Source organism: Atractosteus spatula, chromosome 19, assembly GCF_055471065.1.
Source record: "Atractosteus spatula isolate fAtrSpa1 chromosome 19, fAtrSpa1.hap1, whole genome shotgun sequence".
Classification (NCBI taxonomy): Eukaryota; Metazoa; Chordata; class Actinopteri; order Semionotiformes; family Lepisosteidae; genus Atractosteus; species Atractosteus spatula.
In genome coordinates this window covers 2,622,237-2,635,221 of record NC_142724.1, presented here as the reverse complement: position 1 = coordinate 2,635,221, position 12,985 = coordinate 2,622,237, and the positions used below count along the sequence as shown (strand labels likewise).

At 48.0% G+C, this 12,985-nt stretch overlaps 2 protein-coding genes across 6 annotated transcripts; one reads left to right on the top strand and one right to left on the bottom strand.

The window, feature by feature from the left end:
• Nucleotides 1-544: 544 nt before the first annotated feature.
• Nucleotides 545-8,593, bottom strand: nfs1 (NFS1 cysteine desulfurase). 2 transcript variants are annotated; one of them, XR_016094478.1, is made up of 13 exons: nt 8,258-8,582; nt 7,922-7,998; nt 7,287-7,403; nt 6,897-6,980; nt 6,242-6,394; nt 5,784-5,877; nt 5,534-5,668; nt 4,584-4,741; nt 4,176-4,273; nt 3,659-3,740; nt 2,958-3,041; nt 2,385-2,474; nt 545-2,000 (listed from the first exon to the last, which is right to left on the bottom strand). XR_016094478.1 is itself a non-coding variant. In XM_088937206.1 (13 exons), the coding sequence occupies exons 1-13, from the start codon at nt 8,367-8,369 to the stop codon at nt 1,937-1,939; spliced, it is 1,356 nt and encodes a 451-aa protein (XP_088793332.1). In that variant the 5' UTR covers nt 8,370-8,593; the 3' UTR covers nt 545-1,936. The 2 variants fall into 2 exon arrangements, 1 of the variants encoding a protein (XP_088793332.1); XM_088937206.1 differs by having other exon boundaries at nt 4,168-4,273; nt 8,258-8,593.
• A 67-nt stretch (nt 8,594-8,660) lies between these two features.
• Nucleotides 8,661-12,259, top strand: LOC148817848 (pyruvate dehydrogenase [acetyl-transferring]-phosphatase 1, mitochondrial). 4 transcript variants are annotated; one of them, XM_088937203.1, is made up of 3 exons: nt 8,661-9,435; nt 9,746-9,828; nt 10,613-12,259. In XM_088937203.1, exon 3 carries the CDS (start codon nt 10,654-10,656, stop codon nt 12,202-12,204), a length of 1,551 nt encoding a protein of 516 aa, XP_088793329.1. In that variant the 5' UTR covers nt 8,661-9,435; nt 9,746-9,828; nt 10,613-10,653; the 3' UTR covers nt 12,205-12,259. The 4 variants fall into 4 exon arrangements, with proteins under 4 accessions (XP_088793329.1, XP_088793330.1, XP_088793328.1 ...); XM_088937202.1 differs by having other exon boundaries at nt 8,668-9,435; nt 9,741-9,828; XM_088937204.1 differs by lacking the exon at nt 9,746-9,828 and having other exon boundaries at nt 8,666-9,435.
• Nucleotides 12,260-12,985: the final 726 nt, after the last annotated feature.

Here is a 12,985-nt window from a genome sequence, read left to right as displayed (position 1 = left end):
AGAGTGGAAACGTCTGCACATTTTTTTTTCCAGGTTTAGGTTTCGAAACGTCGGCGCACGGTAGAAGACAGGAACAAGTAATAGGTTTATTCCATGCGGAAAAAAAGAAGAAAGAGAACACAACGTTTCGGCCGTGGAGCCTTCTTCAGGTGTGGTGAGCCACACCTCAGGTGAGCCTTCTTCACCTGAAGAAGGCTCCACGGCCGAAACGTTGCGTTCTCTTTCTTCTTTTTTTCAGCATGGAATAAATCTATTACTTGTTCCTTTGCAGCCTACGCATGCTGACGCAGCTCCCCACCTGAACTGCACGGTAGAAGAGTCGTTCTTCTGCAGCAACCCCTGGCTGGCGTGTCCCCGTGTTCGCAGCGGAAAGGATGATCAGAATCATTTCAGCGCCTGGGAACTGATCCATCTGAACTGAATGTTTTGGTTTGCCGCATAGTTCGTACAGAATAGGTCTCTCTCACGTAGAATTAGGAGATCCCCATTAAACCCCAAGGATTTTAATTGAGAAAATGAGGTTTATAATAACACAAGGCAGGGAGACAGGTTTCAGAACAGTTTATTTATACAGATACAATGTACCACAAAAAAAAAAGATCTCGCAGTGGCCAAAGTAAAAGGAAAAAGTCAGTTTCTCCCCTGGTCAGCAAACACTGCCTACAGGAAAAGACATGTATTTGACTTGTGACAGTGAGGTGCTGTCTTTTTTTAAACATTAGAATAGCATCAATGGTACATCTACTCAATACAGTCAGCAAAACCTTAAGTTAAAAAAAGCTTTAAAGCATTAAACCTTTAACAAGCAGCGATGATACTTCTGTCTGAGACATTGTGAAATGATTGTTTTATCTGTATTACAAAGGGCCAAATTATCTGGGCCCTCCTCATTCCACTTAAGCCAGTCTTTCTGCTTAACTTCATGTTTAACATCTTCCACCCTTGATAACATTAAGATGTGCCGTCTTCAGAATGCAAGGTTTGTCTCCAGTTTTCACCATCTTCACAACCGTGAACATGATGAAAGAGCTGAGCACTTGAATCTGTCAAATGACACTGCCAGGCCTGCACAAAGACTGAACATCACAATGCCTCCGAGAGTCAGGACCCAGAACTCCAGCCTCACGAGGACCAGCGGCCCGACAAACCTCGAGAAACCTGTGCATGAAAAAGCATTTATAGTACTTTCTGAATTGGAACAAAAACATTAAGAGGATTAATAAAATACCCACACTATCAACTACATACAATCTTGACCTATTATTCTTTAAAATTTCTCCATTCAAGGCCACTGCACACCGAAAGTTTAGGCATATTCGCACGTATTCGAACGTTCACAGAAGTTATTAGTCATTTTCACATCTTGCTAGAAAAACAAGTTCATATTAAGGAGTCCGTACGTCTGATACGATCACAAAGCCCGACGCTAGCCTGTGTTTGTATGTGATCTGTTCCGTTTCTACATGGGAGAAAACCGACAGCTTCTACCTCTCTCCCCCCATCCTGAAACTGCAGCAGGCTGGAATGTAGTTCTTGGCCACCACAGGGGCCCTCTCTGACCCCGCAGGGTCCTCACGGGGCCCCCGACCCAAGACAAAAACACACGGTGATTTAAATACCAGCACCTCGCTGCTCGCCCACATACTAGCCTTTGGATATCAATGGTTTTCATTCTTACTGCAGGTAAAAAGAAAGGAAAGGACAGTCAGCCCATATTAAAAAAAAAGAGATCAAATTCTTCCTCTTATGGTACAAAGCAAGTTTTTACCATCCTGTTGTGCGTGGTTAAACGGACATTTGTTTCTTGTCATGTTTGTAATGTTCTATAGCAAGCGGAGAGAGACGACAGGCACTGGAATGCTGTCATGTGAGCGAGAAGAGGAAAGGACGAGGGGCGACGGGGACTCTGCAGCTGGAGATCCTGAGCAAATCCTCTCTAGTGCTGCGTCCACTTAATGCTCTTCAGATCGATTCCTTCCTGCACCATCTCCCACAGCGGGCTGGAAAGGAAAATTAAAACCCTTTCAGTATCAAACGCGAAGAGGTCGATAAAGTGGGTTCAAATCAGGAACAGGGGCGGTTCTGGCTGCAAAGCTGCTCGAGTGAATCTCTGACATTGTACAAGTAAATGTTTACAGAAAAACGGGCACCGCCAGCGCACCGAAAACGGGTTTGGTCCACTGAAGATTTCACGATTAAGGGAATCTAGAAAACTCTATTTGCTTTTTGGATTAAGCACATATGTGCAGAACAGCGGTGGGAATAAATTTATTAGCAAAAAAAAATAAATTGAGGTGGCAAGGCAACCGTCGCTTTTGGATCAGGTTAATTTTCTCGCAGCGAATCAACCGATTGTCTTGTCAGGCGACAATGCGGGGACAGACCTCATCTCCCTCAGCCTCTTGACCTGCTGAATGCACTTCTCCGCTGTGTAATCCACCTCCTCCTCCGTGGTGAAGCGACCGACTCCAAACCTGAAGAGGAAAGCCGGGATGGGACTGAGTCAGCACGGAAAACTAGAGGTGCAAAACCTTTCACATCCCTAAATAACGCAAGAGTTTCCCACACCATGTCTGCCTCTAGTCCTCCTCTTCAAAAGCCCCAGTCCAGCCCCCAGGGCAGCAGTAAATCTCCTATTGCTAAAGACCTTGAACTTCTGAATTGTGATCAATTGAGATTTGCTTAATTAAGGAATTTTAGAGACTTTAACTGACCAAATTACGTTCTCGACTGATCGATAATTTACTTGTGTTTCCACTCTCATGGGAGCCTTTCAGTGTTGGGGTCACCTATAAAACTGAACGCGACGGGGGCTCTTCAGGACCAGGGTATGAGAGCCCTCACCTAAATGTAATTTCTCATCTGGCCACTAAAGAAACATGATCTTGACCTGGAACAAAAAACACAGATTGAAAAAGGAGAGATACTGTCTCATAAAGAGTTCCTTTAACAGGCACCTTATAGACGAATGAGCCAGGTCTTCGTCAGTTCCAATAGCTCGCAGCACGTATGAAGGCTCCAGGGAGGCGGACGTGCAGGCACTGCAGAGAGGCAAAAACATCTCAGGTTCTGCGAACTCGTCACTGATCAGAACAGCCATCATTATTAAACTGGGCGGGCGTCGTTATTAAGATTTGTGCCAATTCGTTCATACAGCTGGGTATTTAACCCGAGAAAATTTAGTGGTTGCGCCTTACTCAAGGATACAACAGCAGTGGCCCAGCGAAGATCTAAACCCACAACCTCTCAGTTCCGAGTCCAGAGCCCAGCCCACTCCTCCACACTGCCTCATCAAGCCAAATGAGGATTTAACAACAGGAATAAGCCTGAGTGCAAGAGAAGGCTATCTGACCCGAACCGCTTGCCTGATGCTTTCCACAGGGGGTTTACTTATGACAACACTTTCTATCATAATCCATGCAACACATACTTATAGTCCGGCATTAGTTTTAGAACCTGTGCTCTCAAGCCACCCGACAATTATCCCCATGTTCATCTGCAAAAACTCAAAAAAAAACCCCACTTAAACAAAAGATGTCACGTGCTGGTTAAAAATAAAACAAAAGGAGCCAAAAAGAGCTGTTGTACTGTTTTCAGATTGACCAACAGAAATACCCATGAGAGAGAGCGGGGTCATCACAGTGCTGGGATTGCTCACCTGCCAGAAGAGAGAGCAACATCCTTGAGTGCCATCAGCAGGCTCTCTCCCTCCACATAGGCAAAGGAAATATTGATACAACCTGCATCGCAATGAAGAAACAGTGACCATCAGACAGTGGGCCTTCAGGGCTACTCAACCTGCGGGCCCCTCCAAGTCCTCTTACTTGACAAGGTTCAGCTACAACAAGCTCCGCCATTTTCTGACCGACTCTGTGTAGCAGCTGAAGAGCTGCTTGGATCAAGCTGCTGCAATGGATTTGACTGGAGGAGCTGCAGGCTGAGTGGACCTGCTAGGGTTTGTATCAAGAATATAAAAGATATTTTAATTAAGATCACCGAGTCACTACGCTACAGTGGGGACTGTGGGGTTTCCAACTTACATTTAATCCCTCAGTTGCTCAAGGTTAAGAAAGAAATCCACACATCACTGCTAACCAATCACTTTCTTTTTTCAATTCAGAAGATGAAATCATACATGTGACTGATTGACCGAGAGCGGCACATCACCTGGATACCTCTTCTCGGGATCTCCGTTCATCACCACATCCGGGATTCCGGCCATGATTTTCCCGAGGAGACGGTCAGCCAGCATCGATATCCGCCTGTGATCGTACTGCAGGGGAGACAGAGTAAGCCTGAGAATCTTTCGCGGGTTCCGAGAAGGTGGGGGGCACCAGCTGCACCATCTTTGCTGTAATCAAACCAATTAAAAAGTTCGCATCTACGTAGCTAAGCCTACACGCAGAAAGCAGGATCAGCAGGTTTTCTAGGGCTCTTTAAATACTCAACCGCCGAAGATCTTTGCAAACTGTTCATTCAGTCAAGTGCAGCAAATGGTTAGCTCCTTAATTAGCTCATTCGGAGCAGAACCCTTCTGGCCCACGTGAGGAGCGGGCGTCTGTCTGCCCACACGGTCTCCGCACCTGCATTTCCTGCTGTGCTATTTCGCAGGCGGCGCCAAGGCCCACGGCGAGCGGGGTGGGCACCGTGCCAGAGCGCAGCCCCCTCTCCTGCCCCCCCCCACTCTGCAGGGGATCCAGTCGCACCCGGGGCCGCCGCCTCACGTACAGCGCCCCCACTCCTGCCAACAAGCGCAGAGAGAAAAAAAAAACCTCGTTACCCACAGGGCTCCAGAAACACAGGGTATCAGAAGCTAGAGGACCTCAAAACACTTCAACCCTGTGCACTTAAACAAAATCCTCAGCGGGGGCCTGACATCTACGATCACAGCTTCTCGATAAAGACTTCCTCCAGCTGCTTCTTGTTGAGGATAATAATGAGCTAACGACTCTGCGGTAAAAACGAAGGCCAGGACAAATACGATGCATCCGAGTCTTACTGTAGATGCACACAGCACTACATTACTTATCAGAGCAGGGAGAATGTTCTTGGCGATGAGGGAAACGGAAATGGAGGGCTTGACGCATGCTGCCTTGCTTCCCCACTGCTCACATTCAAATCAGCTGATCTAAACACAGACCCACGCCACCATGCGCCCTGTGCTGGAACTGCATGGGAGTGCGGAGTGTCCCATGCCACTCGTCCCAGTGCACCCTGAGTCTTTTGCTCAGCCAGTTCCTTCTTTACTTAGCACCTCATCAAGCAATTAAGTTGTCTGTCTTGCGTTGGTGACAACAGGAATAGGGAACAGTTGTATAACAACCACTGGAATAGTAAATTGGTTTTGGTAAAACAATGGTATTAGCTACAGTAACTCCACTGTCTTCTGGTTTTCACTGCACCTTAATACGACTTGTACTCACCTACGCCTCATCTCAATAGACGTACTGTATATACAGTTAATAAGGAAACTGCAGTTGACTCACATAGAATGAAAATTCAGAGGCACCACTTGTCTATAATCGTACTTCACCTTTTGGACCATAGATCTTGTGACCACTGATTGACATCAGATCGACGTTCCACTCGTTGACGTTAACCGGGATCTTCCCCACGGCCTGAGCCGCATCCGTGTGGAAAAACACTTTTTTGGAACGGCAGACGCGACCTGATCCGGAACAGCACACAAAGTTCGTTTGAAAATGTAAACATGGCTACAGGAAAAATAAAAAATAAAAAGCACGAAGCCACCCCAACTGCAACAGGAGCACAGGATCTCTCACCTATTTCTTTCACCGGCTGTTTCACCCCAATCTCGTTGTTGACCGTCATGACTGAAACCAGGCTGGTGTCAGGCCTGATGGCCTCTTCCAGTTGCTGACAAACACAACACAAGGCAGATGAGCAAACTGAGAAGTGGGCAAGAACACGCATAGTGCTGCTTAGACGTTTCAACCTGCTCAGTATTTTTAATCTAGTAAGAACTGAACAAACCTAAATCCGGCTTTAGATTTAATTCAAAGGTGTAATTCAACCTGAAATGCAGCTGTGAAGTCTGTAAACCAAAAAGGGTAACATCGTGGAGTATGGTTATGTAATGTTTCCTGAATGAAAGTCAATGAGTAAATGCTGAATAGAAAGGCACTGTGACAATATTGAGATACACGCTTTAGGAAGCTCAAGAATGAAAGCACATTCAGCTCCCCTTCTCCCAACGCACCACTACAAACACAACACGCACCTCCAGGTCAATGAGGCCGTTACTTTTTACAGGCAAGTACATGACGTCGAACCCTTCGGCCTCCAGCGCTCGGCAGGAGTCCAGCACGCACTTGTGCTCCGTCTGCGTGGTGACGACATGTTTCTTCCTGGCCTTGTAGAACCGTGCCACACCCTGCAGTCCAAGGGAACACCAGGAAAATCGCATTACGGGGGGAACCGGTGAAGGACAACCCTAGGTCACGAAAGGGAGGCCAACCTGCAGGCTCTGTCTGTCTCTTTATAGTCACCACCTGCTTGAAACTAGGACACAAGGCTGTGTGTGTTTCAAAGCAGCAATGAATGGGCTCAATTAGTGATCAGAGCGGTCAGAGAGGTCAGTGGGCATCATGGTCTCTCACTGCTGGTGTGAGACGATCTATCGCTAAATGAGAAACATTCTGGTAAAAGGGACAGAAAGGGAAAACGAGAATGGACATCGGCCTTTAGTATTCAATACAACATTATTATAATCGTAGCATGACCCTGCCCATTTAGTCTGTCCTTCTGCCCCTTAATGAGCCACACAGTCTTGACCATTAACTGAATGCACAGGTTGCACTTAATCAACACCAACGATTAAACACCAATCAGGTTACACACGAGAGGAGGCAACTTTCTGTTGCTGTGATGCGCACTTTGATTGACATGTTGTTGGACTCCGTTGCGCCGCTGGTGAACACGATCTCCCTGGGATCAGCCCCAATCAGGTCGGCCACTTGCTACACAGGGAAGACAGAAAAGCAGCACGGGGTGATGACGGAGGAAAAAAGAGAAGCGTACATTTACAGTTCTTTTATAAATCAATGCCTTCCCTGTGCTTTAAATTCAGATTCAGAACGGCATGGCATGGAGCTGACTCAAAATCAGCACGCTACTTCTGAAGTTTAAGGTGTTTTTTCTTTTTGACGTTGCAGTAAATGCCCCAATCCCGATCACCCCGAGACATCTGAGCGGCCTCTGCAGCGAGTCGGCCGCCGTCGCCCAGGTCTGGTGGATCGGAGGGGGAGCACGTGCGCCGGGCTCACCTTTCTGGCCGCCTCCACAGCCCTCTCGCTCTCCCAGCCGTACGCGTGCGTTCTGGAGTGAGGGTTGCCATAGTAATTCACCTGATAGGGCAACATGGCATCCAGCACGCGGGGGTCCTGCGGGGAAGAACGGACAACCGTGGGATCCTGGACATGAGCGGAGAGGGGCCCTGCCAATAAGAAGGTCGTGGGTGCGGATCCCCCTTGCTATGGCCACTGAAAGCAGGCACTTCACTACTGCTGCTACCCCAGTACACAGTGAGGTTCCTCATCCCTCTGTTCTGTACCCTCTTCATCCAGCCGGAGCCTATCCCAGCAAGCAGCGGGCGCAGGGCCGGGTACGCCCTGGAGGGGACAACAGTCCATCGCAGGACACACACACACTCACACCAGGGCCAATTTCCCCCAAAGCCAATTAACCCACCAGCATGACTTTGGACTGCAGGAGGAACCCTACACAAACACGGGGAGAACATGCAGACTCTACACAGACAGCACCCCAGGGGGCGAAAAGGAGCCCAGGGCCCCTGAGCTGGAAGGCCGCCATGCTGACCACTCCACCACCCTGACCCCTGGGGCGGACACGACAGGGCGTAATTAATGTCTGAATGTGGTAATTAACCGAGCCGACGTACCATCGGCGTGGTGGCTTGGAAATCCATGTACAACGGGCGCAGCTCATGTTTCTCCAGGTCTCTGCCCGTGAGGTTCTCTGCCAACACAAAACACATGTGAAGACAACGACAAAGACAACTGCACGGGCGGAAGCAGGAATGTTTTTTTATGTGAAAGGAAAGCTCCACAGCCGAAACGTTGTGTTTCACAGAAATAAACCTTTACTTGTTCCTTTGCAACCTACGCACGTTGACGCAGCTCCCTGCTTGGACATGTTTTTTATGTGGTGCCAGCTACCCAACAAAACCTGTAAAACGGACTCAACAGCACTCATAGTATAATCCAAAAGCTGTTACCTTTCTCCCGGTGGTTAGCATTCGACACGCTTTCGGAATAGTTCCACCCACGACAGGGAAAACCACCCCTGCTGGCTCCTAAAATGTTTCTCAGCACAGTCCTGCACAGCATCGTAACTCTCCACAATCGGTTCACTACAGTAATGAGATTTCAACTAAACTCACATCCGTGGAAGACGAAAAGGGAAAGAACTGCGTTTGAACAAAGTTGCGCTCTGAAGGGCAGACTGATACACCAAGCTGGGGAAATAACTTTCCTTACATCATCACAGACCAACACTGTTACGCGCACACCCCTACCATCACCTGCCTACGCGAGTATACAACAGGAAGTGCACTTTGACCTTCAACCTCACACCGGAAGTTTTGTTGCTGAAGCCAAAACGGGGAAGAGAGCGCCACCGTCACGTGGAACTCTGCAGCTCAAGGTGCTGGGAGTTTTTGAGCGACACCTGTCCCGTCCAGTAGCGCCTCGATGGCCTAATAATCAGAAATAATTCGGTTATGTTTTTTTAAACATGTAGTTCTAGTTTACATTAATGTTTAATACCTTGACTGTTTTAAATACCACAATGGCTGTGTTTTTTAAAACGTGACGTCTACTACAAAAGCGTCTTTATGCGGTTTTTTTCTGTGCATGCTTAAAAGAGTGAGGTTTTCGTTTATGATGATAGTGTTGTACTTTTTATCTGCGGTTATACATGCTCTATAACTTGTGTGAAAAATTAAATAAACGTCATTGTATGTCATTTATTTTGTACGGGTAACTGAACAAAGTTTGCATTAGATGAGGGTTTTTCTTGCGAGCTCATTATTGAATTCGCGACAGAACACACCTACGTGTTTTTAAATAGCTTGTATCCTTAAACTTCGTATAATAATAATAACCCAACGATCCGTACTGTTTGTGTTGCGTGTTTCCACTCTTAACGACAAAACCGCTTTAGCCTTTAGCGTTGAAAACGGCTGGGACAAAGTCTCCAGGGCGTCTCCGGGGCTGTGCCGCCGCTGGACAGGTACAGAAGGAGGCGACAGGTTAAAATTTAACTCCACGGGAGAAGCGGCTCTATCGTGGCGTGCCATCCGGCTCGGGGCGCGCCGGGAGGAAAGATGGAGGGACTCATGCTCGGCAGCAACCGGAGACTGTAACTTCGTCAGAGCGGAGGAGACCACGACCGGTACGTCCAACCTTTCCAAACAACAGCCTAAATAATAACAGGAGAACACTAACGGCGAACAGGAATGATTTGAAGAAACGACTTTGTATTTCGATGTCACTGTGCTGCTTTGCCGCAGGATGGCAGGGTAGTGACCTGCACTTGCTGCGCAGAGAAGGAAGGAGAGAGGCTGTCGGCAGGGATTGTGTCGTCGCAGGTAGCTGCTGTGTTGTCCGACCTGTCATGCCGGCGGCCTCGCTGTCGTTAATGCAGACTGTGCTTGTCTGGCTCTTTTTTTCTGGATGTCGTGACGATTGGACGGGCAGAGCAGGCCGGTTCACCTTGAGTGTATGAAGGCCTTACAAAGCGAGGGACCTTACGCCGAGGAGATCTGTTCAGGTGGCAGGCTGACAGGTATCGGTGGCCCAAGAACCGTGCGTCGCTTTGTGAACGCTTTTGAGACAGAACTAAAAATGTTAGTTGAGTTATATATATATATTAAAGTTTTGTTTTTTATCTATGTGGCTTTAAAAAAAAAAACAGCGGTATTGATGTGTGCAACACCCGCAGTTACAGGTAATGACGGTGATAGTTATTTAAGTTCATTTTAAAAACGAAGTCCACCTTTGAGTACCTTTACAAATATGTTTTTAAAGGTAGGCTTAAAGCACAATACTGTTTTTGAAGTGGTACTGAACAAATGTCACTCTTTGTGAACTACAGAAAAGAATTTGCTGTATATTGAAGTACAAGTGATTGAATACACCGATAAAATATTGGTGAGGATATTAAAAAATAGATATTGTAAACATCTACGATCATATCCACGTAGCCCTCCTACGGTATAAATCTCCCTGCCTTTAAAACTGTTTGTTCCCTTGTCAAGTACACGTTGTGTAATAGCAGTTCTGCTGTACTGAAGTAAAATCAGTCAACACAAACCTGCGACTTTGCGTCTGGGACCGCGGTTTAGACGAGGAGAGAAGTATTTGTTGCTCTGTCCGGCGTCTTTTATCTTTTATCCGACTTCAGGATTGATCTAATGAAGCCGGAGCTCTGAGTTTGGAGGCTGAAATACGAGAGGCTTGAATACCGACAACTGTATACCGTTTCAAAAGAAAAGATTAAAAGAGCTGTAAGTTGCACCTGCTCTGTTGATACAGCCCGATTTCCTTAACTCTGTTTATTTCGAATGCAGGTCAAGGAGAGGAGGGTGTTTAACCGGCAGCTTCAAGGACCATGCTTTCTGCAAACTGTTTCCATCATCTCTCCGTCCATCGTCACAAGCTGGCGGCAGTGCGCCAGCTGAGATCGCTGAGCGCGGCCCTGTGGCCCCACCCGGGGCCGCCTCCTCGCCGTTTCCCCCTTGCGGAGACCCCAAGGAGGAAGTACAGAGCAGGAGCTCAGTCAAGCCCGATGACGGCGTCCCAGATGAGCCACATCTTGAGGACGAACGAGTACAGCTTCAGGGTCCACGAGCTGGACGGCAGGAACGCCAGCCCGGTCTTGGGGTTCGACAGCAACCTCCTGCCCTCTAACGTGCCCAGCGAGGACCGCAGGAGCGCTGCCACGTGCCTGCAGAGCAGGGGGATGCTGTTCGGCGTCTTCGACGGGCACGCCGGCTACGCGTGCGCGCAGGCGGTCAGCGAGCGACTCTTCTACTACATAGCGGTGTCTCTGTTGCCGCTGAAGACGCTGATGGACATCGAGGAGGCGGTGGAGAACGAGCGGCCCGTGTTCCCCATCTTGCAGTGGCACAAGCACCCCAACGACTACGTCAGCACGGACGCCGGGAAGCTGTACTTCAGCAGCCTGCGGACCTACTGGCAGGAGCTCATCGACCTGCACGACGGCAAGGACCACAAGGACATCGGCGCCGCCCTGGTGGGCGCCTTCCAGAGGCTGGACAACGACATTTCGCTGGAAGCGCAGGTGGAGCTCGGGGACCCCCTCTCGCACTACACGCCCCTCAGGGTTGCGATATCGGGGTGCACGGCCTGTGTTGCCCACGTGGACGGGCTCGACCTGCACGTCGCCAACCTGGGGGACAGCCGGGCTGTGCTGGGGGTCCAGAACGGCAACGGCACGTGGTCTGCCTTGACCATCAGCAACGATCACAACGCCCAGAACCCCGAGGAGCTGGAGAGGGTACGCCTGGAGCACCCAGCGGCGGAGGAGAAGATCGTCGTCAAACACGACAGGCTGCTGGGACTTCTCATGCCTTTCCGGGCTTTTGGGGACATCAAGTTCAAATGGAGCGGCGAGCTACTGAGCAGGGTGCTTGACGCGCGCCCGGACATACTGTCCGGGAACGAGTATGCCAGGATGCTCCCTGCAAACTACTATACTCCTCCCTATCTCATCGCAGAGCCAGAAGTCACGTCTCACAGGCTCCGGCCTCAAGACAAGTTCCTGATCCTGGCCACGGATGGTCTGTGGGACCTGATGCACAGGCAGAATGTTGTTCAAGTGGTTGGGGAGCACTTAACCGGAATCCACTGGCAGAAGCCAGTCTCCGGGACCTCCTTCACCCTGGGACAGATGCACAGCTTACTCGTGGAAAGGAAGGCCAGGGCCTCCACTGCTTTTGAAGACCACAACACCGCAACGCATCTGATACGCCACGCTCTCGGGAGCGACGATTTTGGAGGCCTGGATCCTAGGCGCTTGTCCAGAATGCTCAGCCTGCCGCAGGAGTTGGCTAGGATGTACAGAGATGACATTACAGTTACTGTAATCCAGCTGAACACTCCCATCATTGAAGCGCAGAGTAAAGCAGCTGCCTTGTAAATGTTGTGCTCCCACTGCCATTTTACGTAGGAACAGTAAAATCATTTTGTAAAATAGACTGGGAACATGAAGTCATCTCTCTGCACTGATATTCTTACATTTATCATTACTGTTCAAGACAATACTGAGCTATAAACATTCACCTGGTAAACAAGCTAACAATATGAAGACGATAACAGTGTTACAGGATTCAAATAGTAAGGACAAGATGTTATAGAAGGCAGCCACAGAGAAAGTGACCTTGCTCCATTATCAGAAAGTTGGTTGTATAATTAAAAATACAAAATATTAGGATTTAGACAACTATACAGTGGAAGGATCTCATTTAAAATCACGTATATTCCTGTGGTTGTGCCTTCATGGCCAAAAAGGCACTTAATCAAAAATGAAAATCTGGAATTACTAAAATTACCTTTAAAAATAGCTAGATAATATCCTCATATCAATTTGTTTAGCACCTAAATTAGCAAAATAGTTAAATATAGGATTTTCTGCATTTCAGAAGGTTCCTGACTTCTCTGTATGTAGAATAGATGTGGTTACTTAGATATATAATTACACTCATTCCAAGTACTGCAAACATTTAAGTTCTTAACATCCAGTTAATTTTAATGTACAATTATTGTATAGAGGTGAACAATTTGAATGCAACCCATTGGTTTGAACAAGACGTATGCACCTATCATAAGGATTACCCATCACAAAAATTGGGTTATTCTTCTATAAATCAGTGTGAACTTTTCTCCGAGCTCTAGATTCCAATTGCAAATTACTAGTTTCT